Here is a 24,322-nt window from a genome sequence, read left to right as displayed (position 1 = left end):
AACTCCCACTAGTGAAACACCTGGGCAAAAGGACCGGAGACTTTTCATATCACCAAGTAAACGCCTCTTCGACAAAATCGATAACTTGGCCCTTGCCAATCCGCTTTCTTACACTGGAACGAACCTCGTCTGCAAAGGCCCCGGGGCCACAGACGCTTACACCAGTAGCTCCAACCGGATCGGCCAGCACCTCCTCAAGTACCACGTCGGGCCGACACCGACCAGGGAACATTTGGAGTGTGGTGCTCGGGCTCTGGATTTCACGTTGGCTTCTGGGTTTGCTGACGAATAATTTGGTTACCAAGACGTCCCGGCGGTTGGGCATATGTAGTATCGAGTCCATGAATCCACGGACCCAGGCGAGATGCTCAGTGGTACGAACGGACCAGATAAGGTATATACGACGTGTGGCTATGGTGCCTGCGTCGGCGGCAGCGAGTAGGTCGCGAACATGCATCAGATGATGGGTAATTCCTGCACCACCAGAGAAGAGGACTACGGTGCCATAGCTACCAAACGAAGAAGGGTGGGAGGAATAGGGTCCCTCGATGAAGCCAGTTGTCTCTAGTGTGAGGTTTGGCGAGGCCAGCGCGGCATTGTACAGTTTGCGGGTCATGCCTGTACGCGCGGCCATGATGAGGGAGACACATGTTGGCTGGGAGCCGTCTGTGGCGAGTTCAGCATTCCGGCCATGGCCTTTTTCGAGGTCAGCTGAGTGGGCGGTAGATGATGACATTGTGGATGGTTTCCGAGCAAGAGTGGCGGCCTTGGAGGAGTCGCTGAACTTGTCCGTCTTGGGAGACTTGGGCAGCGAGCTGGAGCCCTGTTCGGCCCATGCCACGGAGAAAGGGTGGGACATCCATAGGGAGACGCGTGGGAGATAGGCGTAGACGTGGCTGCCGGGTGAGATCTTGGTAGTCCGGGGTAGGTAGAAGGTGACTCTGCTGGCCTCCCCGGGCAGCGCCTTGACGACCACGCGGGTAAGTCCGTTGCGGCGAGAGATGTTGAGGCGGAGGATCCGACCGAATCGTGCGGCACGCTCGAACCCCCAGATACCGATAATAAATTGAATCCATGGCAGCTGTGGGAGGCTGTCAATATCCAGGTGGAAATAGATGCCCAAGACGATGACGATGGCGCCGATTTGGTGCAGATGGAGGAAAGTTTCATAGAAGGCATGTCTCACAGGGGACGGGGACTGTACGAGGATGAAGACCATGCCCGTAGTTGCAGCGAAGCCCCATGTGTAAAAGGGCTCATGCCAGATACTGTGCCACATCTTTGTATATCCATCCGCTCCCACTGCGTTGACCATCCAGGCGATAGTATGCACAACAGACTCGATTATCACGATCCGACCGAGCCATCGATGAATGAGATTGTACGTATCAAAGGAAACACGCAGCAATGGGATGAGCGGGTTGTTCCTACCGGCCAGAATAAACAGGGGGATCATGTTCAAGAGGGCCAAATTCCCCGATCGGCCTCGAAGCTCAGCGACCAGCGCGGCTTTGTTGTTGGCACGATAATCGAGGACCGAGCAGTAGGCGATTTGGCTGAGGAGGTAGCATATCAGCAGCACTGAGTGGAATCTGGATGGCAAGGTGCCGACGTTGACGGCCTCAGAGAGCTTGAACTCGCGGTTATGTCGTTTGCTTCCTAGAGGAGCATAGAGGACGTGTTTCTTGATATCTGACCATAGCGTCGACTGCTCAGCACCCCAGAAGCGTTGCTGGTTGTTGTTTCCGGTGGCGGAGGTGACCTGTCGTAGATACGCATGGGACATCTGGGTGAAGCGGACGATGAGGATGATCAAACATGCTATCCCGATAGAGCCACCGAGCAGCACGGTGACGAGATGATCAAGACTGACTCTGACACCGAGAAGGCCCCGAGTATAAGGGGATACGTAAGTCGTGTTCTGCGAATGGGGAGCAGCCAGCTCCCGGGCATAGATGTCCATCTCCATGTTTGGGCTTGTTGAGGTCAAGTCCAAGTATAAAGAGAGTCTCAGGGGTCTTTTTCTTCTTCTAAATGAGTGTGTCGGTGCCAAAGAGGAGAGGAGAAAAGAGCAGCTTCTCTTCTCTCTCCCTTTCTACCTCCTTTGGAGTCTTTGGTGCGAGAAAGATATCTCTACGAATGAAAGAATGTTCAAGTTGGCTGAAGGACTGTCTGGAGGAGCCGTCCAGAGGGTAAAGAGAGTGATTCCTATCTATGATATCAGCAACTTGCCGCAGCCTTTAGAAAGGTGAAGATGGCGATGAAGGTAAAGATAAAGGAAGTTAACCTACTGACTGCTCAGCAGTGAGTCTGTCCTGTCCTGGCCAGCAGAATGAATGAATGAACGGTCAACAATAGAAAATCTCCATTGACCAACGGCTTGACAAGCCAGGCAAAAGAAGGAATGTGGCAAGAGATATCTTGTCCAGAGACCAGCTCATATGTTAAAAAAGAAGAAGAGAGATCACTCCAGCGTGGGTTGTCGCACAGGAAGAAGAAAAAAAAAGGGGAGAAAGGCCCATCGTAATATGTAAAGCAGTTCGGTCGAAGGATATAAAACTTCATTCAACCTTGGCCGTCCAGAGCAACATCAGCGGCGAGTCAGTGCCAGAGACAAGAGAGTGTCCGGGCAGGTGGTTGGAAGACATGGCATCATCCCAAGATGCGCTGTATCCACTTGGGCGCTGAACGAAACCCACAGCGGGCGGCACTGGGCATGCTGAACATGGCGTGAAGAAACAGTTCTGGCTCTTCTGTGGTGGCCTCAAGGGCAGTGGCTGAAACGGCGGTAGGATGTAGGGGACCAGAGGCGATATCACTGGTCGAGTGATTATAGATCTCAAAGATGGAAACACTGCGAGTAGAAAAGTCTACGGTGAAGATTGTTTTGTTCAGTGGCGATGAGCTTCAGCCCCTGAGGATGGACATGGCCTGGTTGGACGAGAGAGGCCCAGGACAAGAGTCCATGAAACATCGAAGCGCTGGTCAGGGGTCGACTAGTTAACTCCATAAATCTTTATTTATATCTATAGAGCGAAGTTACCTTCGTAGAGAGCCGAAGAAAATGATCAGTCCTTATATCCAACAGCGTAGAAATCTGATACGGAGCCCATATCTCGACATATAGAGAGTAGAGAATATCATGATGGAACTCATGCCTGCTACCTGGCCATCCAACCACCGTCGACATTGACCATCTCACCCGAGACATAGGCACTGGCTTCACTCGCGAGGAACACAGCGATGCCCTTGAAATCTTCCGGTTTCCCCCACCTACCGGCCGGAATCCTAGCCGAAATCGACTCACTCCGTACTGGATCCTGGACCAGTGCAGTGTTCATGTCCGTGTCGATGTATCCTGGCGCAATGGCGTTGACCCGGACTCCCTTGGCCGCCCACTCGTTCGACAGCGCCTTGGTGAGTTGGGCGATGCCCCCCTTGGATGCTGCGTAGGCGGGGACGGTGATGCCCCCTTGGTACGAGAGCAGAGAGCCTATGTTGATGATCGATCCGGGTGCACCACGGGCGAGCAGATAGGCGCCAAACTCGCGGCACAGAGTAAACACAGCCGACAGATTTACTTGTAGGACCTTTCCCCAGTCAGAAATTCAAATAATTATATTTTTCATAATTTATATACGTGAACTTACCTCGTCCCAGTCTTGGTCGGGAAATGCCTCGCTCGGATGTCGCCGTTGGATGCCGGCACAATTCAGCAGGATATTAACCGCCGTGCCATCCCTGGTCACGCTGGAGACTATCTCCTTCACCGCAGCCCGGTCGGACAACTCAGCAGCATGGATGGTCACTTTGGATTTGCCCTCTGTCCTTTGCAGTATTTCGTCTCGTGTCTGCGTATTACTGGCGTCTCTCTACCGACCGTCAACCACCGTCACACCAACAGATTGACACTTCCATAGATGATAGGAGTGACGCACTTGAACAAGTATGATGTCTGCACCCGCTTCTGCGAGGCCAACTGCCATCGCTCGCCCGATACCCCTGGATCCCCCGGTCACCAAGGCAGTCTTGCCCTGCAGCGAGAAGAGCGAGAGTGCGTTTGCAGTCGCCATTGTCCACTGTCTAGTAGCTATTGTTTATATTATCTCCAGCTTTTGTCTGTTTGTTCGTCTGTTGTTTGCCTTTCTCATCTTCTTCTTTATATATCGGAGACTTTACCGAGTTTCCTCTTTAGGCGCGGGAACAACCTTATGTCATCCTTAGTCATCCCTGAAGATATAAAAGGATGGATCGAAGAAGACGAAGGGGTAGATGAAGAAGATCCGCAGGAGGCGATAGAAGGGCAGTTGATGGTGTTGACATGCTGTTGGTGGTGGTTGTGCCGTTGGAGTATCCCAACTATGCTATACAGAGACGATACCCCAAGACTAGCAACGTCCAGTACGTCTAACACTCATGTTGACCTTGATCCAGGAAAGGTGGATAGATGCACGGCGGGGTTCCGGATGTTGGTTTCACTGATGAGTTAACCGGTGGCACATCGCTTGGGAACCGCCTTCTAGTCATACAGCGTGAGCACAGCAGGAGGAGGTTGATAGAAGCTGAGAACACCCAACGTTGGTGAATACAGAGGCCGCCAGGGAACCTATTGGCATCGACCATAATATGCGGAACGGAAGCCTACGGCGTTGGCCTGCTACCTCGCATAACATGCCTATCCATGTATGTTGATGCCATCTCCCGTTCAAAGGAACAATGCGTATATGGAGAACCTGCAGGTAGTCGTCCAGCTCTTCTCTCCAGCTTTCTTCCCCGACTTCCCCTCTCCCCTTTCACCAGGGCGAAGCCTGCTGATCTGTCATACCAAGGCTAAGATGGCAATGGTACAAGAAAGAAACGGCAGCATTACGGGCCACGGTACGGATGTATCTGCAAGAAGAGGCCGCGGCCTTGCATGTCTCCATGCAAGCTATGAATCGAGACACAGGGTGTGGTCTGTAGATGGACGATCAGATTGCACAGCAGCAAGGTGAATGAATGTGTCAAAGAATTTAATGATAAAGAGTTGAGAATCATATTCTCATCCGGCATGCGAGGGCATGTTTTTAGCCCTGCGGCTGACCCCCCGATGATATACAACAATGCAGTGTTTGTCCTGCTGTCTTCTCTGGATAAAGAATCGAGGCCCGAGTCGCACGATCAGCCACCTGGAGTTCTTTTCTCTCCTGAAGTTCCTGTTTGGTAATATTATGGTGGTTCGTTCAGACGCTCTGCAGGCCATTCGCTGTACATAGCAGTTACAAGTTAACTTCTCGTAATGGTGACCTGGGCGTGACAGTCGCTAGACGCAGACAACCCCGGAGCCAGCGACGTCCTATCACCTTATCACAACTAGACGAGCCTTGATTCGGTGAAGCCGCTTAAGGTTGCTTGTCTAGGCCTATAATACAATATGTAGAAAGAACCCTTGTATGTACATATGTATACACGTATAGTGTATATATAGTTACCGGCTACCAGGCCACCGTTCCGCATGGAGTAAGTCGATAAAATATCGCGACCGCAGCCGTGCGTGCATGAAGAGTAAAAGTATGAAATCCATCCTCCCTTCCCAGGCGGCGGCGGCGGCACTATGTACGGGAGAGCACATAAGTTAAAACGTCTAAACCCCGTCTGGTCCGCCCAACAGACCAGGATGCATCTGGTGTATTGGGTGCTGGCAAAAGAAGATGGAAGCATTTTGGTTGAAAAAGTCGGGCGATCGCCCCGGCGCTATTGAGGCGGACTTTTTGGATTACATTCGGCAAACATGCAAGAATATGAGTCTTGGTTGTCGAGATATCATATTGTCCTATTTCGTAAACGGAGCACATAGCCGGATGAACTAGACGATGGGACACCCCTCACACGCCGATCTGCGAGGTTGTTTGCAATAAAACATGTTGGCATGTTAGAGGATTGCGGTTCAGGCTGGACTGTCAGCAGTCGATGAGTCTGTTTGCCATCGGTTAGTTCTCCATCTGTCTGGTATGTAGTTTAGATATGAATGAAATCTCGGCTTCGATTTCGACATCCGGTTGGTCTGTTGACTCCATAGTTAAGTATAACACTGAGCATGTTCCGTATACCGAGCTTACTCTGGATATCCCTCCGTATAAGAAGAAAGGAGAAGTCCCCTGGCTTGACTGACGGGTTCCTGGCTGGCGGATAACTGCATCCTCACTACCCCCCAAAAAAAGGGCCCATCATCCTCTCAAGGGCTACCCTCGTATCGGGCATCGTATCGTCCATCGTTCGATTGCCCCCGAGTAATCAAGTCCAGAGACGCAAGCGTACTCGATCAAAGACGCCCAAAAAAGCAACGAGAAAAAGGAGAGCGATCAGAAGCCTACCAAAGATTTATTGCCAAATAAACGGCAGCCAAGCGTAAAAAGCAAGCATCTTCCTTATATACTTCCCACGATATTATGGGCTGTCCGTGTTGATGTCCGAGTGTCTAGATATCCGGATGTCTCGATGTATCCGTAGAACGTAGACGTCCCCCATCCCATGGACCAGAGAGAGATATATGTATACACCAGAGGTACAGCGATATATCTGTAGATACGGCTGGTATCACCGCCAAACATGCACGGCATGCCTGGTCTCTCCCATGCGAACTGGCAAACGGCCCGTAAGATCGAAGAATAAGTTGACCTGTCGCATTCGCAGACAACCCTTCCCCCCGGCCGTCCACTTGGTCAAGCCATGCCTGAGCTAGTTACATGCGTAAGTATGTATACATCATGCATACGGGGGGGAAGGAGGAGGCAGAGATCTGTACTGTACCAATTCTCACACTCACATCCTGACATGCCGCCGGCGTGGGGAACAAGCGGGCATCAAACAAGCCCAATATTTCGGCTTATCCATGCCTGCTGCAGGCTGACCTGGTCGCCCATCCATCGCTTTCTTCTTCTTCGTCTTCCTCTCGTTCGTCTCGTTCTCCTTCTCCTTCTTCCCGTCTCTCTCCTCTCTGCCTCATCCTGTGTGCTGCCCTCGTCCTGGCCCCGTCATGTCCATTCCTGACCCTAGCCATGCCAAGTCGGATCACAGCAGCAGGTATTGCATTCTCGAGCGGCCCTAGAAGCAGAGTGATGGATGTGGCTTGTTGGTGACAAACCGCGCTTCCTGAGATTTGATACGGAGTTCTGTCCGCTGGGCCGTCCAGGGTCTGCGACGCGGAAACCAACGACATAAGAGGAGAAGAAGAGAATTATAAGAAGAGAAGAGAACGGCTGAGAAAGACAAAAGTTGAAAGAAGATAAAAAGTTGAAGAAGAAAGTCGAAGCAGCATCAGCGATGGAAGAATCAGAGTACAAAAACGGCACAAGCAGCCCAAAGCTGAAGAGAACGTCGAACGGCCAGATGAAGCGCGTATCGAGAGCCTGCTACAACTGTCGCCGTCGCAAGTCCAAATGCGATCTGTAAGTGTCTTCTTCTGCCTCTACTGCGTCCTCTACGGCTGGTGTCTAACGCCGTCTAGAGACAGCAACGGCCGTCCAGGACAGCCTCCCTGCAAGCGATGCCACAACGAGAACCTCAAATGCGAGCTGGGGACCTCCAACCGCGGCGGGAAGAGAATCAGAAATACCATCAAGGCCTCTGCCGGCGCATTGGGCTCGTCCAGCGCGGTGCCACAGCCAGCCAGGCCGCTGGAGACGTCCATCAGCCCGCAGAGTACGGAGAATTACAACCACAGCAGATACATATCCCCTTACAACGACCATGACCGCTACGGCCCGTCGGAGGAGCACCGCGGTACCTCGATAGAAGACGACGACGACGACGACTCAACCAGCGAGAGCGCAATCGGGTCTGGCGTGCCCCGGAATCCCTCTGACGCCTGGCAGCGGCTGACCAACGTGGCCAAGCGAGGCACAGATGCGCCCAAGGTCGAGGACGGAGGCGATGGCACGGCGAGCGCCAACGGACACGGTGCAAAGAAGGGGATCTTCGCCTACCGTCTGGTCGAGAACGAAGTGCTGACTCGAGGCCTGGTCATGCAGCTCCTCACCCGCTATGCGGATAACTACCACTGCTATTTCCCTCTGGTGCCGCGCAAGTACTTCGACCCAGCCTCCCTCGACGAGTTCGCCATGAAGGAGAAGCATCTCCTCACCGCAGTGCTCACCGTGGCCTCCAAGGATCTCACCAGCATGCCTCACGTCCACGAGGGATGCTCAAAGTATATGCTCGAGCTGATCTCGGGCGTGGCCGCGGGCGCAGACTGCGACGTCGAGGCGGTAGAAGCACTCCTGATACTGGCTGAATGGGAGCCCCAGGGCCTCCGTCCGTCAATCGAGCCCGTCGGCCGCGGCGAGGAGGATCGTGCTGCCTGGATGCATGTCGGTATCGCTCTGCGGTCAGGCTACTTTCTCGGCCTGGACAAGACGTCCTTCCGCAACGATACCTCGACGGGCGACACTCAGACTGACAACCGCAAACGGCTGGCCTGGGCAAGCTGCTACGTCTCAGACAGACTGATATCGGTGCGTATCGGACGCGCGTTTTGGTCTCGAGGCCCCGGGCCCATGACCGGCCTTGTCAGCCATGATTTCCCGTCACTGCAGCCCCAGAGCCCGCACGATGAGGATTACTCGAAGATCTTCCAGGCCATTCTCGACCTGACACAGCTGTATGGGAACGTTCACGATGTCCTCTATTCTGGCATGCGTACGAGCAGGAATATGATGCTCATGGGTGATTATGTCAAGTATATCGACGATTTCCGAGTCGCCATTTCGAGATGGTACCGCCTATGGGGCAAGATGCAGTGTAAGTCTTTTCCGTATTCCCCCCCTTTCTTCTTCTTCTTCCAAGATGTGCCACATGCTGATCATTTGGATGTAGGTTCTGGACATCTCAATGTGATGCTTCAGATGTCGTATGAGTATCTAAAGCTGTACACCAACGCCTTTGCCTTCCAGGCCGCAATTTCTCAGGCCCTACACAAGCCAAAGAGTGACTCTGTGAGCCAGCGAGATCATCTACGGGCTGCATTCAGCAATGTAGCTTCCATGCAAGATTCTCGGTTCATTTATGAATCAGTGGAGGCGGCCAAGTCATATCTTACCATATTAACCAATTATGTTGACCCAGAGAGACGTCTACATTTCATGCCCTTGAGATTCTATCTGTAAGTCTTCGCCCCTCGATAATCAAAGATGATATAGAAGCTAATCGCCCTCATCCATATAGATATAGCATCTATGCTGCAGTATTTTTATACAAGGTTGGATGTCTTTCTGTTGTTGTTTTCCCCCTACTTCAGACTACTAATAATACTACACACTAGGCACGTTCATTCGGTGTCATAAACCAGGCGGAAGAAATAACTATACGCAAAATGATCGATGAAACGATAGACAGGCTACGCAGAGCCAGTGCGAGCCCCGACGATGTTGGCTATCGTTACGCCCGTCTCTTAGAACTGCTCTGGAAGCCAAAGAGCTCACACTCCACCAACCCTGTTCCAATCACCACGAACGGCATCACCGGCAGCAGCAATATCACCAGCAACAATAACAACAACAGTAGCACCAATAACATCTTTGCCAACACCAACACCGCTCCCGTAAACAACAACAGCAGCATCAATGCCATGCATGGGCCTCAGCCATCCAACGGCATGCATGAACTCCCGACAACCTGTCTCCCGGAACCAACTTATGTGCAGTTCAGTCCTGCCAACGACTTTTCCTGGCTCGATCTTGAGGCTGTCGGCGACTTTGTCTCCGGCGACGCAGTTACGGCTCCTACTATACTGGGGTTAGACTCCTTTCAAGGCCTAGACACGGGGTATCAAGCTGAGAATCATGATCATGGATCGCAGGTTTGGCCACCGAGTTGGTTGAATGTGAGCGATGCGCTTCTCTTTTAGTGCCCTGTCCACTGGTCGACCACTTTTACTCATTTCCCTCGAGTGCGACCAATTGTCGAAGATCCCTCTTCCCGTACAGCCTTATCTCCCGTGAATGGTGTTTATCCAAATGTTTTACCCTATATACTCTTTGAATGTTCTTTTCTTCTGGCACGATCGGCCGTCTGTTTCACGCAAGAAAAGCCGGAGTTTTTTTATCTCCTTCCTTCTCCTCACGCGGGGACCAGTTTGGAAGAGCTGGAGTTTTAGCCGGAGTTTTAACCGATCATCCCTGTTATCCCGCACACGCCCGCATTGCATATATATCGATATCAATCAATCAAAATAGAACCCTCGTCCCTCTGTTGGTTACGCTTGCAACAAGGTGAGACGAGACGACAACGACAAGATGGCTACGTTGAACAATGTTGAAGGACGCCTTGCACTGGTCACCGGCGCCTCGAGCGGGTAAGTCGGTCTCTTTTCGCTACTATTCGCTGGATATTGATGGAGTACGATCAGTATCGGTGCAGCCTGTGCTCGCAGACTCGCCACTAGGCATGTCCACCTGGCATTAACCTACTCCAAGAATGCGGATGGGATGAAGGCTACTACCAAGGATATCAAGGAATCCCTACCGTCGACCAATCTCCACATATCGATCCACCAAGTTGAAGTCGGCCAGTCCGAGCAAATCGATAGGTTATTCGCCGAAATCCAGGCGGAGCATAACGGCCGCTTACCCGATATCTTAGTCTCCAATGCAGGATACGTTGTGAAGATACCGCAGATATGGGACATCTCGTTGGAAGAATTTGACCGTACTATCGGTGTGAACCTGCGGGCCTCTTTCATCCTTGTCAAGGGCGTGGTTGAGCATATGAAGGCGCAGCGATGGGGGAGGATCGTGTTCATGTCCTCCATTTCAGCCCATGGAGGAGGCGTCAATGGGTGTCGTACGTTAACCCTCCCGCTCCCACCCCTTCTTTTATTACAGTAAATCTCGTTTACTGACTATGCTGTGATGTGATAGATTACGCAGCTTCAAAAGGAGGCATGACCGGCATGATGAAGAACCTGGCAACTCGCCTGGCAGAGTTCAATATCAGCGTGAACGACGTCGCTCCAGCCATGATTGGGGAGACCGGAATGATCCCTGATGCTCGTGCAATCCCAGAGGTCGCTGGCACTATTCCGTTGGGCCGACTCGGTACTCCAGATGAGGTTGCCAACGTCGTAGAAATGTGTGTGACGACCGGTTACTTGACTGGACAGAGCATCCTCCTAGCCGGAGGGCTCAAGTAGCATCCCTCTGCATTCCGTCTCCCTTCTCGTGTGCTTTTCGTGTGCTTTTTCTGTTTATTTTTCTGTTCCCCCATCTTGTACCTGTGCGGTATCTATAATAGTCCTTGTTCTGTATTTCTACTGTGTGATTTAGAGCCTCCATATTATGCTAGATGTATGGGGGGTAATGCCTTGGTTGTGTACTATTATATCAAGTCAAGGGCTACTATCCCATCTTCCCACTCAAGACTACGACCTTGACTACTGTCCTACCATCATCGTCTCTATCAGAAGCAGCCAGTCTGAACGCCTTCTGTCCGTCTTCCTCTCCTAGCTCAATGGTATGCGTAGCGACCTTCTCTGCCACCTTGTCAAAAACGTGGGAAGAAGCCATCTCTATGGCAGCCGGATAGCAGCGACCATCATAGCGAAAGACGCCAACCAAATCGACTTCTCGCAGCGCCGAGGCAGACAGCGGGATGGTTGGAAGACTTGGACCGCCCATACCGATCTGTACCACCGCGCCACCAGCCGAGGAGGCATAGATGCCTGCTCGTACGCAGCCGGGGACGCCCGTACAGTCGAACACGCGGGAGAAGCCATGGCCGAAGCCGAAGGACTGCAGTATACCTGCCGCCAGATCCTTTGCAGCCTTGTCTTCTTCCTCTGCAGGCGTGGCGCAGATGTACTGCGAGGACAATCAAGAACGAATGTTCTTATGCAGGAAAAGGGGAGCGACGAGGCGATCTCCAGTCTCGCCGGATTAATATCTGCCACCACGATGGTTGTGAAATGCTGCGAGATAGCCAGGGCTGATGTGAGGAGCAGGCCAATGGCGCCAGCCCCGAAAACCAACGCCGCGGTTTCGCCGTCTGCGGCGGCGCCACCATTCGCAGCCGCGACGGACTTAGCAAGTGCTACGTCCTCTACCGTTGGTGGGTTAGAGCGATTAATCGCATGTAGACAAACGGCGAGGGGCTCTAGCAGAGCGCCCTGCACATCCGAGATGGAGGGAGGCAGCTTATGGCACATCGCGGCCGGATGGTTAGTGGCATCCATCAGCGTTCCATCGACATGAGGAAACACTGCAGCCGAGCTGCGGAATCTCAGGGAGCGGCAGATGTTGTACCGGTCTAGACGACAGTTAAGACACTTTCGACACGGCAGGCCGACTTCGAGGGCCACACGGTCTCCTATCCTGAAGCTGTGGGCTGAGGAGGGCGAAGATGGTGATGAAGCAGATGCAGATGGCGGCCCAACGGCAACCACCTCACCGATAGATTCATGTCCGAGAACTAATGGCTGGCGGAGGATGAAGTTCCCATTCCTTCCATGGTGATAGTAGTGCAGGTCTGAACCGCAAAGGCCGGTGGCTCGCACTATGACTTGGACTTCGTCTGCTGCTGGGGGAGCTATTGGTCGGGTTTCCTTTTAACCAAGGAGGCAATGTTAGAAAACGAAAAAGATGGAGGCAAGCACACTTGGCGGTCAGGGTTTTAAATGAACTGGTATTACGGACTAGCCGAAGATCCTGAGCGCCATGGAGCACGAGAGCCCTGGGCTGCGAGATGGACTCCATCACTGTCTCTGGCGGGCGGTGGTTCAGTCTTGTCTGGTCTGGTCTGGGGGCGGCGGAGGAACCGGCGGATCGTACTATGTACATAGTAAGATAAATTCTCCCACTTCTCCAGGACCAAGGATCTGGTTTGTTGGTAAAAGAAACGTCCTTGTCTGTCCTTTGTGAGAGATTATTAAGGGCAGGGATTACCCCTGGCCAGCCGTTGGATAGAATGTATATACATACTATGTATATCTAGTGGTTATATGTATGCATGCACACATAGTGTATACCGACTTTTTATATCAATCGCCGAACTCTCGCCCCCTCCTAGCAAGCGGGCAGCATAAAATAGCTCAAGCAAACTTGCTCCATCCCATCCTATCCCATGATGTCCCAGGGGGGAACCTTGCATATCGGGTCTCCTAGCCGGGTCAGGGCAAATTCACCAAGTGTCTTTAGCGAATGATGTGAGTAGTTATGGTCCGTTGCCGACAGAGTTATCGATATCCGGCAAAGTAATCCAGTGAATCTGGTCTCTGGACGGCGGTCAGTCCTCCTCGACCGGCTGATTTTCCGCATGGGGCAAAAAGTCACTCCCTCCAGGCGTGGGACGCTGTGCAACAGACGGCGTCAATATGCAACTCCCGATCAAGAGGCCAACCGAATTAAAAAAGCAAGAAGAGGCGAGATCGAGACCCGAGCCCATCCAGGTCGGTCTAGGAATATAGATTTGTCGTATACGGAGCATACGCGTTCTGGCATGGGACGCCGTCTCGTCCCTTTCGTCCATAGATGGCCACACTCACAGCATGGTAAGTGTATCCCAGGTTGCATGGTTGCATTCGTTCTATCTGCTGTAAGAGGCTGTCCGTATATATTCATCAATAGCACACGGAGTATAGCCGATGGCCTTCCATGGTCTCTTCAATATCAAACAAGGACGGCCGCCAACCCAGCTGACTGCACAGATCGAGTCCAGCGCGTCCTTCCCCCTCTTTTCCAGCTGATGGTAAGACAAGTCCGTATGCATCGAGAAGCTGGAGAGCGTTTCTTGCGTGTTCGTATATATCTTGTATAGCTATGGGTTGCAAAGGCTCCAGCCTGGCTCGCCGTGCTACACTCCCAACGGTGACCAAAAAAATAAATATAAAAACTGGAGACCCGCTCGTTTGCCCTGGTATCGTCTTCTGGCGTTATAATTGGAAGGGGAGCATTAACCGCATCATCCCGCCCGAGCTGGAGTTTCTATCCCGCGCTCTCTAGGGGTGTGTGTGTGAAGGTGGAGGAAGCATTCGGCCTTCTATCTCCTTGTCCCCCTTTTTTCTCTCCCCGCTGCGCTCCATGCGGCTCTCGGCTACCAGGGATGCTCTCGTGGGTTTAAATAGATGGCCATGGACTCTTATTCCCCTTCTTCTGGGTCGAGGGGGAAGTCGAGAGGATAGGAAGTTCTTGTGAAAAAGAAAAGGGAGTCAACCAAACCCGAGGGAGGCAAAGATATAAAAATTCCCGCTTCAAGGAAAACGCAGGAGACGGAAACGTCCGAAGGCAAAGGAGGAAGATAAAAAGGGAGGAAGAAGGCGAGTCGTTTCTCTTCTTCTTTCACTCTACTTGATACTGTCTCCTCCCTTCTGGGCCACTTTTTACATCTGCTTTGTACATCTACAGAGTCACTTCAACAGCTGCCATTCATAATCTTCTTCACTTGCTGCGGGTGATAGGTGTCTAGAGAAACATTCCCCCTTTGGCGGCCTCTGCATGTGCATATAAATCTCCGCGAATTGCGATCTAGTGCCACACTCCCTGGCTCCAAATACCCTCGTCCTTGTCGAAGACACTCTCCCCATACCTCCGGGCCTCCATAATCTCGCAGCGGGTTCAGCTTTCCTTTTCTCTCTGCTAACGTGCCCTGGCTTGCATTAGCCTTCCATATTTAGTCATTCGATCTCACTTTCAGCGCTTCCATCATCCATCATCTTGCTCCAGTTTTTCACCTTCTGAGCTCGCCTCTTTTCTGAGGCCTCTTTTTTTTTTTTAGGGGGGTTGCTATATTTCCTGTCTTCTCAGGCTAGGACCATGCAGTCAGCTTGTTCTATACTGCTTATCGGAGGTATCGCGCATTGTAGAAAGGAATGGGAGAGCTTTGCACAGTTTGCAACCCTCAAGGTCTGTTTGAAGCACCCTGAAATGGTCGATGTGGACGGCGAGAAAACTGACTCCAACTCAGGAATTTCCAACCGGAACTAGACAGGAGTTCCTGGCGAACTGTAAGAACGGCAAATACGATGATGTGGTAGCGGTCTATCGGTCTAATGTGTCGACTGCTGTGTGTATCTCCTGCATGCTCCTTTCCCTTGTTTTGGGTGGTCCCTCGCGTGTTTGCTCCATAACGAGACAAGGGGAGCCAATGCAAGATTGATCTAACATGATCACTGCTTCTCTCTCCCTCTCTCTTTAACTCGATACTAATATTGCCTTGTGCAGATTACTGGCCCCTTTGATGAAGAGCTTGTAAAGGCTCTTCCCAAGTCATTGACGTATATTTGCCATAATGGAGCCGGCTATGACAATATTGATACCACAGCCTGTACGGAGAAAGGTTAGTTGAGGCTCCTACATCTGTCTTTAACTGTCTCCATCAGTGGCTGCATGGGTTAGGCCTGTGCTTGTCGGACACTCCGGCTAACCGGTGCACAGGAATCCGCGTGTCGAGCACACCCATTGCAGTAAACAATGCAACTGCAGATATCACAATCTTCTTGATGCTTGGCGCTCTGAGACAGGCATATGTTCCGATATCCGCTATCCGAGCTGGTAAGTAATGTGGGCCACATTATCTGCACACCATGGCCAGGCGGTTTGACAATACCTTTCTAGGCCAATGGCAGGGGAAGACCAAACTAGGCCATGATCCCCAGATGAAGGTCCTTGGTATTTTAGGAATGGGCGGCATCGGCAGGGTATGTGTTCTCTTTTTTTTTCTCTCTTCAGCTCCTGGCTAGAAGTTAAACATCTCAGTTCAAGGATCAACTGACGAGGATGGTCTGTTTTGCAATACATAGGAGGTAGCACGCCGAGCAAAGGTATTTGGAATGAGAGTTATCTACCACAACCGGAACCGCCTTTCTCCAGCTTTGGAAGAAGGAGCATCCTACGTCTCATTCGACCAGCTGCTGGCCCAATCTGACGTGCTCAGCCTCAATCTCTCTCTCAATGCATCAACCCGCCACATCATCTCCCATCGGGAATTTGCAAAGATGAAGGATGGAGCGGTGATTGTGAACACCGCTCGAGGGGCACTGATTGACGAAAAAGCGCTAGTCTCTGCATTGAAATCTGGAAAGGTAAGGAAACCCCAGGTTGGAAACCCAGGGAAAAAAGAAGAAGAAGAATGGTTGCGAAGCAGCTAGTCTTAAAATCTGTGACGAACTTAAAAAACCTTGCTAACAGATAGGTTCATGAATGCAGGTGAGTTCTGCTGGTCTCGATGTATACGAGAACGAGCCGTCTATCGAACCAGAGCTGCTGGGGAACCCCAAGGTGATGCTGCTTCCACATATCGGAACGGCTACCTACGAGACCCAGAAGGAAATGGAAATGCTGGTCCTCGAAAATTTGCGATCGTGTCTCCAATCGGGGAAATTGATCACACCAATTCCGGAGCAACGAGATGCATGGAAGAGCCAGGCCAACTCGAATGCCCTCCATGGTAACGGCACCAACGGACGACAGCACGGGCGTAACGGTCACAATGGACACGTATTCCACGGACACATCTAGCCCGGGGAATGAAATAGGAACGCGGCCTTGGGTTTTCTTTTCTTTTCCTTCCAATTCTCGTGAAAAGCAAAGGGGTTCCTTTTCTTTTGAGCTTGGCACGGTTCGGTCATGAATAATAGAACGATACAGATTGGTAGTCCAGCGACAGTGAGGGCAAGGTGGCTTCAGTGAACGTTAGCAGATGTTGTTTGTACTTAAATGCCCATCACGGATAATACTTAATGGATTTTCTACAATGATTTGTCCAATGTTGTCTTTTCTCCAGTCGTTTGATGCTTGGTTTTTCTTTTTTTGTTTTGCTGAACTTTTTATACATCCAAATTATGTAATAATATGACATAATCACATAAATTACTAAAATATGACTAAGACACATGATGACTAAGATTCAGCTGGAAAAGTGACTAGTCCTAAAGGGGAAGAATTAGGGCTTTCGATGGCAGAAGAAGTATGACTAAGCTCGCTTACCGCTTTCACCCAAGAAGTTCGAAAAGTGAAGGGAAAAAAAGAAGAATCAACGACAAACCAAACGGGACCATCAACAACCACCGTTCGCCCTCCAACCGCCCTTCGTCAAGATGGTATGTCTGCCGGATGAGCACCGTTCCCTACTGCAGAATCAATCCCGCGGGATGTGCGACGTGAGAAAAGACCGTGGGCTGATGGATTATCGATGTTGTCTTTCTATATAGGTCCGTTACGCTATCCAGCCCGCGTCCAGCGCAAAGAGCGCCAGCGCTCGCGGCTCCTATCTTCGAACCAGCTTCAAGAACACCCGTGAGACTGCTCAGGCCATCAACGGACTCAAGTTGCAGCGTGCTGTGACTTTCCTCGAGAATGTGATTGGACACAAGGAGGCTGTTCCCATGCGACGATATGCCGGCGGTACCGGACGATGTGCTCAGGGTAAGTGAAACCCTTTCGATTGTTTGGATAAGGGGGGAGGAGGGGGGGTTGGAAAGGGGATATTCTTGCTTGCGCGCCGTACCGGAGAAACCTGGAAGATATGGAATTGAAGTGAGGGGATGGAGATTTGAACAGATGCGGGAGATGGACAGTTGATAGGTGTGTAGGTGCGGTGGGCTGACGATGAATATCCTGGTAGGCAAGCAATCCGGTGTTAGCAGGGCTCGCTGGCCCGTCAAGTCCGCACAGTTCCTCCTCTCCCTGCTTAAGAACGCCGAGGCCAATGCCGACACCAAGGGACTCGACACCGGAAACCTCATCGTCAAGCACATCCAGGTTAACCAGGCACCCAAGCAGAGACGACGAACCTACCGTGCCCACGGTCGTGTACGTATTTTAGTTGCTTATAACAATGCCTGCCGGTGAAACCGCTAACATGTCATAGATCAACCCATACATGTCCTGCCCATGCCACGTTGAGATGATCCTGACTGAAGGCGAGGAAGTTGTCCAGAAGAGCACCGCTGTATCTACCTCCAGACTCTCGTCGAGACAACGTGGTATCCGAACCCGCCAAGCCATTACTGCCGCATAGACGAGAAAAGAGTCGGAAATCGGACAAAGTACCCATTTAAAAAAAAAAAAAGAAGAAAATAAAGGTGTTACGTTACGTTGGTTCATGACATTCACACCAGTCGATCCAACTGACTAGCAGCTAAATACCATCCATCGAGTAGGAGAAGAATTGGGTTATGGGCAGGAGGACAGGAGGGAAGGATTCACGCTGTCTTATGTCTTGTTTTTGTTGTTCTAAAAGCTGGCCTGGCCTCTCTGTACCCTCTTCTTCTTTTTCCTCCCTGGGCCGACGATTCTGATACTCACTCGATAAATGCAGCTTGTTATAAATTAATGAAATGTGGCGTGTCGGTTCTTCCTTATTCCCAGTTCATTATTACTCCCTCCCCTTTTTTCTCAAAACTTCGGCAGATAACGATTGAATTGTATATCTATCTCTCTTGACGAAGTAACGATTAATCAACGTCAGGGACAGGCAAGCCATCAACGATCTTCACGTTTCGACCCAACTTCTTCAGCGCATCGACGGAATTACGATCCCGCGTCTCCCTCGCCTCCTGCTCTGATGCCAGCACAAAATCATAGGTCATCAAGGCGGTGCCAACCGGGACATCATACTTCTTTGCAATTTCCTCGTTGACAGAACCATAGTCAACCATCAAGGAGCTCTTGACCCCGAATACTGAGTCAGATGTCAAATACGGGTCACCGCGGGGGTACAGCATTCTATATCACCATGTCAGATTCCGATCGGTCAAACGTTTGAAATCAAGAGTGTTGAAGTATAAACATACGTGACCAAAGTCTCATAACCCTGCTTGGCTAGAATGAAATGCATGTGTGATGGCCTCCATTGATGGCGTCCCAGTATGGCCAACAGCTTCCCTACCGGCCCGTCGTCAGGCACTGGATATGGCACCGGCTGAACGGCCTTGAACCAAAACACACCCTGGGCGTCAGTATGGAGCACTCCCCGCCCGTCTGGCCTCTGTCTGTCTTTGTACTGCACATCGTACAAGCCTGTGGAATCTGCCTCCCAGACCTCAACCTTGGTATCAGCTAGCGCTTTACCAAGAGTATCATGCACTGTACAAAGGACAAACAGCTTCTTCCCAGCCGCGTCACGCGAGAGTTCGGCCCCCTTCTCCAGCGTCTCAGCATCATGTGTGTGAAACGGCCCCAGAAGGGTTCCATGCGTAGCTCCTGGCGGCGTAGGATGGTCAATGGAGTTAACCAAGGATGAGAATCCAAGAATATCTGATAGTAGGATGAACTCCTGTCGGATATCAGAGCAGGTCTTGCCCGTCTTGGTGAGAAATTCGATGGCCAGCTTCCATTCAGCTGTACTTAGCCTTGTCTCACGGGCGAAGTCATGGATATGAGTTACGAGACGCTCGAAGAGATAGCGGGTTCGAGGGTTAGGACACTGCGAGTTGGTATGCACAACATGCTCGGTGATTTTGTCCACGGAGAGGTCTGACATTGTATCTTGCTCTTGGTCTGTTGTATGTAGTTATTTTGGTGGATGTTGGATGGTGTATAGAGTAGGTATTGACAACTCCTGTACAACTGCAGATATATATATATATATATACGCATTGTGTCTTCTACCCCGCATTGTTTACTGATCAATCGAGAGAATAGAGACAGGGATTTGGTCAGTTTCCGGCACTGTTATAGGAGTAGAAGCAGAAATGCTGTGTAGTGGGTCAATATCACAACCCGTACATAAAGAAAACAACCAGGAGGGAGGAAATTTGAGCAGAGAAGATGTATTCACAAGAAGATTGACAAGAGAAGAAAACCGAATAAGCCATACATCATAATGCTCTCGCTTTAATATAAACAATAGACAACAGTAATATGGTATAGAGGCGAAGAATTAAATGATAAAGCCGGATCAAAGTCAATATACAACATGTTCATCTTCATCGCGCCTCAACAACATGGCCATTTGTTCTCTCCCTATCCCTATCTTTCTCCTTGTTCTTCTCTCTGTCTTTCTCTTTTTCCTTTTCTCGCTGCTGTTGCTGTTGTTGCTGCTGCTGCTGGCTTCTCTCCCTCTCAGCAGTCCTTTGCCGATGATGATCAAATGTGTCCATGATTGCCTGTGCAAGAACATCAGTAGAATCATCATCTAACTTATTACTACCACTCCTATCACGTTTCTGGTTGTTTCTGGCATTGTTGGTTCCATTGGTGGTGGCCCGGCCGGGACTGTTGTTGCCCCTATCTTCCGGAACGGAGGCAGATGCATCTTCACTGGCATCTCTATCCTTCTCTCGGCCAGCAGAACCAGTCTCCTGGCTTCCGGCACGTTCCTGCTGAAGTTCTTCTGCCTTGACGTCCCGCCATGAACATTTGGCATGTTTCTTTGTGCAGCCCATGCAAGCTGTCAGGTTCTTCAGACAGTGCATATTCAGTCTCCTGCACCTGTCACAGGGAGGCAGGATGCGCTCCCCTCTGGCCAGATCCTCCATCCGAGCGACCATGGCTGGCTTGAAAGGAGCAGTGTCATCGCGATCGTGTGGAGGGGTTGGCTTTGGGTGCGGGAGTAGAGATGAAGGCGTGTTTGGAATAGGAACCGGGGGGATAGCTGAGCTGCCCTGACCGGTGTAGGAGGGTGGGTGGTGATCTGATCCAGAATCTGTCTGTTCAGAGTGCTGGGGTTTCTGGTGCTGGTGCTGGTGCATCCGTCTGTCGGAGGTAGTAAAGAATTTCTTCATGAGTTCTGCGCGAGTGCTCGGAGACGCGCCCTTGATGGAGGTGCCATTGATGATGGTGACGTTGTCTGATATAGGCTGGGAGAAGGCGAACTGTGCGGGATCATCATGGTACGACTGAGCCTGTTCCTGGCGAGAGTTGACGGCCACGAAGCCAGGCGGAGAGGCGGTGCGAGACTGTCCATGTCCGTTGGCAGTAGTGGTATCCTTCCAAGGACTGATGGCCCGGGTTTGCGACTGCGACTGCGACTGCGACTGAGCGAGACTAGCATCGTTTTCGCGTCTGGAAACGATGGCGTTGCGACGGTTTTTCAACCGGTGGTTGAGTTGCCGGGCTCGAGCCGATACTATATACCCATTAGCTATGCCTATTGTATCATGGTGCATACAACAAAAGGGACATACCCTGATCAGCCAGCTGGATGATATAGACGAGGTTCTTTTCTAGAATTTCCAGCGCACCCAGCTCCTTTTCTTCGTCTTCGCTGATAGGTTGTGGAGGAATCATCTTCTGAGGCATCCCCGAGGCAATGAGGACGTAATCCTCTTCGGAGATCTCGACTCTTGCATGCTTGATATCTAGCTGACAGACACGGGATCCGGTTCGAGACTTTTCGAGAGTGAACTTCTCTGGGTACTCCTTTGCGAACTCGACGACATCAAGCCATGAGACGGTACTCTCCTTACTATCACTGCCATTGGGGGTTGTCTTTATGACACGAGGAGGCCCATCGAAAAGACGCTCGAAGCGCTTGACGAGTATGGGGCCGAGAGGACATGCACCCAGGTTCCCAGCGATGGACTCGTGGCGGTGCAACACGCCGTCGTACTCGCCTATCCAGCGAAGTATGGCTGGTAGAGTATCGTCCGTAGAGACGAGGGGGAGGGTGTCGGAGTACTGTCTGGCGAGATAGTTGATCTGGAGATGCTGGTGCTGCTGGTGCTGGGTCTGGTGCTGGGGATGTGCCGTTTTGGGCTGCTTTGCTGGGTAGTCGAGGTTGCCGCTGCCGGGCGACCGAGGGCGTTTGGGGTCCATCATTTAACTAAACTACGTATGCTAGCTGTGTGCGTCGATGGTCATGACAGCGGAGAGATGGCGGGAAAGATGAGAGTCGAACGAAATTAACGAAAAAGGAGATGGAGTTGTTGGGAGTGGGAGGGAGGAAGAAGGTGACGACCGGCAGAACGGACGGGGTGGAAGAAGGGGAGGAGCGGCAAGGGCAGCAAGAAAAAATAAAAATAAAAATCACATACACATACTAAGAAAAGAAAAGAAAAAAAGACGAAGGAGAGTGACCACCCGCTGAATTCCTGTATCAGCCTAACGCTTCGACGAGGCCGACGCACGCAGAAAAAGCAACGAGGAGAGCAAGGCAGGTGGAGGGATGGGAGGGATGGGAGAGCCGGAGACTGCGTTGGAAATCCCGGCTGGTGCACATCGAACGGCTAAGAGGAAAAAAGCTCTTCCCGTCTTTCCCCCCTTTTTTTTTATGACCCATAAAACCGTCGGGGCTGCTTCCAAGGGGCTCCTCCTTGCCTCGCTCTCTTCTCCCACGTCTCTTTTTCGCCCTGCCAGCGGAGTCCGCCGACTTTCCGCCAGAGACGGCAGGGGCGGAGCCACGTGATAGCACGTGATATAGAGGAACCTCGGAGAAACTTGCACCCACAGCGGAAGTTGGCGGGGAGTGGAAGTACTCTCGTTGTACCTCTGGGTTTTACAGCAGCTACGGGCTAGGGAAGCTAGACCATACGCTCAAGGGAGTATCTGTTAGTCTCCTGTACGGCCAAACATACGGCCAAACATAACCTCCTCGTAGAAGTTGTAAAATAGCTAGACATGCGATAACAAGAAAAGTGCACTGTGGATGTCACGTGAACATGAAAATTGGCAACGACGGGAAGACATCAAAAAGTGTATACAATAACAAAAACCAAGCAAATATTCTACCAAGTCCATTACTTCACACCGCATTTGCGAGATAAATTGCCCCAATTTTTTTACTCACTGCTGGGCCCTTGTCTAATATATGAAGTAGAATAATATACCCACACACATACACACAATCACAGATGTCTGAACGCGGCTCCTTCAGAGGCGGCCAGTCTCGTGGCCGTGGTTCTGGCGGAGGTAGAGGAGGAGGCGACAGCGGCCGTGGAGGCCGTCACCACCAGGGCCAGGGCCAACACCAGGGCCAGCACCGCGGAGGCCACCAGGGCCAGAGCCATGGCCAGACGCAAGGCCAGCAGCAGGAAAAACCAAAGAAGGAAAACATCCTTGACCTGACAAAGTACATGGATAAAGAAGTCAATGTCAAATTTAACGGAGGCAGAGAAAGTATGTACTGGTTTATTTTATCTGTTAAATATAATACTAACTGGGGAGATAGTTACCGGTGTGCTGAAGGGATATGATCAACTTATGAACCTCGTGCTAGATGATGTTAAAGAGACTATGCGTGGTAAGTCTGCGCTTCCCTGGACTGACGTGGCTAGGCGGATGTGTTAATGCACACTAGATGATAATGACAATATAACGACTCGATCACTTGGTTTGATCGTGGCGAGGGGGACGTTGTTGGTTCTGCTTTCGCCGGCTGATGGGAGCGAAGAGATTGCCAACCCTTTCGTGCAGCAGGAAGATGAATAGGGCTGTTGTTGACTTGTTTCTTAACTGAAGTAGAGCATACGATAGATAATGAATACCTCAGGATTTCTAATTTACTTCTCAATGAGAGGAGGGAAAAACAGTCAATATGTTATAATTTGTGTATCTCATTCTTGATAATGATAGGGTTAGATTTCGTTTCCTAGACATGGCAGATGGCTTGTCTTATATATAAACAAAATAAAAACGATAAATCAACATCGTCAACCACCTACCTGTAAGTTTTACCGCCGTTTCATCAACGCCTGGAACGACATCTCGACTCCCTTCTTAAGCTCTTTATAGCTAACTACAAAACAGCTCTGTTCATCCCTGCTGATCAACGTCACCTTCTCGTCGCTTCCGGCATCAAGTTTATTCAAACAAGTCAACACGTGGCCCAGGTCTACGACAGGGGCGTTTTGCGCATCAACCTGATGGAAGACATAGTCTCTAAAGAGCTTCAGGAAATACCGCTCCCCATTCTCTGACCAGTGGCGATCATGATCGTATTCCGGTCTTTCCGTGATGAAATTGAGCTTGGTGAGGAGGCGGACAAGGCGTGCGTTTTCAAGTTCCCGGCTTAGGTCGTAGGTTAACTCGTCGTCGACGTGGAGAGAGGAGTCAAAGGTAGAGATAAGTTGAGAGGATATGCCGGTGATGAAAACATCGATGGATCGGTCTGTGGGGGGATGTTGGGGGTCCTTGGATGGTCCAGCGCCTAGAAGCCAAAAGACGGAGTTATATAGTTGTGGACTGTAGGCACGGGAGAAATGCTCTAGCGCCTTTGTGGGGTTATGAGCTAGCGAGCTAGCCCCGAGCGTGAGGATCAGCTGGCCAAAACTGACCATGTCGTTACTTTGTAGGTCGGCGATGGAGCGTTGTGCGTCATGCTGCACCACGTCCAGTATTGCGCACGCGTTTAGTCGTATGCGGTCTGCCGGTAGCAGTATCTTGCTGGGGTCGATAACCCGTGCAGCCAATCCTGC

General features: G+C 51.1%; 11 protein-coding genes across 11 annotated transcripts in view; 4 read left to right on the top strand and 7 right to left on the bottom strand.

The window, feature by feature from the left end:
- Positions 1 to 49: 49 nt before the first annotated feature.
- MCYG_06593 (FreB) lies at positions 50 to 1,969 on the bottom strand (the record flags this gene model as incomplete). The annotated part of the gene is made up of 1 exon (XM_002844583.1): positions 50 to 1,969. One exon carries the CDS (start codon positions 1,967 to 1,969, stop codon positions 50 to 52), a length of 1,920 nt encoding a protein of 639 aa, XP_002844629.1.
- Positions 1,970 to 3,161: 1,192 nt separating this feature from the next.
- MCYG_06592 (acetoacetyl-CoA reductase) lies at positions 3,162 to 4,073 on the bottom strand (the record flags this gene model as incomplete). Its single annotated transcript, XM_002844582.1, has 3 exons — positions 3,162 to 3,590; positions 3,651 to 3,872; positions 3,939 to 4,073. The coding sequence occupies 3 exons, from the start codon at positions 4,071 to 4,073 to the stop codon at positions 3,162 to 3,164; spliced, it is 786 nt and encodes a 261-aa protein (XP_002844628.1).
- Positions 4,074 to 7,418: 3,345 nt separating this feature from the next.
- MCYG_06591 (C6 zinc finger domain-containing protein) lies at positions 7,419 to 11,167 on the top strand (the record flags this gene model as incomplete). Its single annotated transcript, XM_002844581.1, has 6 exons — positions 7,419 to 8,778; positions 8,854 to 8,972; positions 9,299 to 9,859; positions 10,212 to 10,330; positions 10,376 to 10,818; positions 10,896 to 11,167. 6 exons carry the CDS (start codon positions 7,419 to 7,421, stop codon positions 11,165 to 11,167), a joined length of 2,874 nt encoding a protein of 957 aa, XP_002844627.1.
- Positions 11,168 to 11,542: 375 nt separating this feature from the next.
- On the bottom strand, positions 11,543 to 12,809 carry MCYG_06590 (xylitol dehydrogenase; the record flags this gene model as incomplete). The annotated part of the gene is made up of 2 exons (XM_002844580.1): positions 11,543 to 12,574; positions 12,666 to 12,809. The coding sequence occupies 2 exons, from the start codon at positions 12,807 to 12,809 to the stop codon at positions 11,543 to 11,545; spliced, it is 1,176 nt and encodes a 391-aa protein (XP_002844626.1).
- A 1,971-nt stretch (positions 12,810 to 14,780) lies between these two features.
- MCYG_06589 (glyoxylate reductase) lies at positions 14,781 to 16,484 on the top strand (the record flags this gene model as incomplete). The annotated part of the gene is made up of 7 exons (XM_002844579.1): positions 14,781 to 14,870; positions 14,956 to 15,018; positions 15,189 to 15,303; positions 15,402 to 15,518; positions 15,582 to 15,664; positions 15,767 to 16,048; positions 16,173 to 16,484. 7 exons carry the CDS (start codon positions 14,781 to 14,783, stop codon positions 16,482 to 16,484), a joined length of 1,062 nt encoding a protein of 353 aa, XP_002844625.1.
- A 536-nt stretch (positions 16,485 to 17,020) lies between these two features.
- On the top strand, positions 17,021 to 17,991 carry MCYG_06588 (60S ribosomal protein L17; the record flags this gene model as incomplete). Its single annotated transcript, XM_002844578.1, has 4 exons — positions 17,021 to 17,065; positions 17,177 to 17,390; positions 17,590 to 17,777; positions 17,836 to 17,991. 4 exons carry the CDS (start codon positions 17,063 to 17,065, stop codon positions 17,983 to 17,985), a joined length of 555 nt encoding a protein of 184 aa, XP_002844624.1.
- A 430-nt stretch (positions 17,992 to 18,421) lies between these two features.
- MCYG_06587 (hydroxyquinol 1,2-dioxygenase) lies at positions 18,422 to 19,449 on the bottom strand (the record flags this gene model as incomplete). The annotated part of the gene is made up of 2 exons (XM_002844577.1): positions 18,422 to 18,692; positions 18,761 to 19,449. The coding sequence occupies 2 exons, from the start codon at positions 19,447 to 19,449 to the stop codon at positions 18,422 to 18,424; spliced, it is 960 nt and encodes a 319-aa protein (XP_002844623.1).
- Positions 19,450 to 19,894: 445 nt separating this feature from the next.
- MCYG_06586 (conserved hypothetical protein) lies at positions 19,895 to 21,728 on the bottom strand (the record flags this gene model as incomplete). The annotated part of the gene is made up of 2 exons (XM_002844576.1): positions 19,895 to 21,057; positions 21,095 to 21,728. The coding sequence occupies 2 exons, from the start codon at positions 21,726 to 21,728 to the stop codon at positions 19,895 to 19,897; spliced, it is 1,797 nt and encodes a 598-aa protein (XP_002844622.1).
- A 282-nt stretch (positions 21,729 to 22,010) lies between these two features.
- Positions 22,011 to 22,528, bottom strand: MCYG_06585 (uncharacterized protein; the record flags this gene model as incomplete). Its single annotated transcript, XM_002844575.1, has 2 exons — positions 22,011 to 22,441; positions 22,480 to 22,528. 2 exons carry the CDS (start codon positions 22,526 to 22,528, stop codon positions 22,011 to 22,013), a joined length of 480 nt encoding a protein of 159 aa, XP_002844621.1.
- Positions 22,529 to 22,759: 231 nt separating this feature from the next.
- MCYG_06584 (U6 snRNA binding protein) lies at positions 22,760 to 23,336 on the top strand (the record flags this gene model as incomplete). Its single annotated transcript, XM_002844574.1, has 3 exons — positions 22,760 to 23,024; positions 23,077 to 23,148; positions 23,206 to 23,336. 3 exons carry the CDS (start codon positions 22,760 to 22,762, stop codon positions 23,334 to 23,336), a joined length of 468 nt encoding a protein of 155 aa, XP_002844620.1.
- A 242-nt stretch (positions 23,337 to 23,578) lies between these two features.
- The window catches only part of MCYG_06583 (PAB-dependent poly(A)-specific ribonuclease subunit PAN3), a gene marked incomplete at both ends in the record, with an annotated part of 2,530 nt that continues 1,786 nt past the window's right edge, over positions 23,579 to 24,322 (bottom strand). Inside the window, one exon of the mRNA XM_002844573.1 lies at positions 23,579 to 24,226. Within this exon, the coding sequence (XP_002844619.1) occupies positions 23,579 to 24,226 (648 nt within the window). The remainder of the gene's footprint in view (positions 24,227 to 24,322) is intronic.

The sequence above is a fragment of the Microsporum canis genome, genomic scaffold (assembly GCF_000151145.1).
Source record: "Microsporum canis CBS 113480 supercont1.6 genomic scaffold, whole genome shotgun sequence".
Classification (NCBI taxonomy): Eukaryota; Fungi; Ascomycota; class Eurotiomycetes; order Onygenales; family Arthrodermataceae; genus Microsporum; species Microsporum canis.
This window is presented reverse-complemented; position numbering and strand designations above follow the sequence as displayed.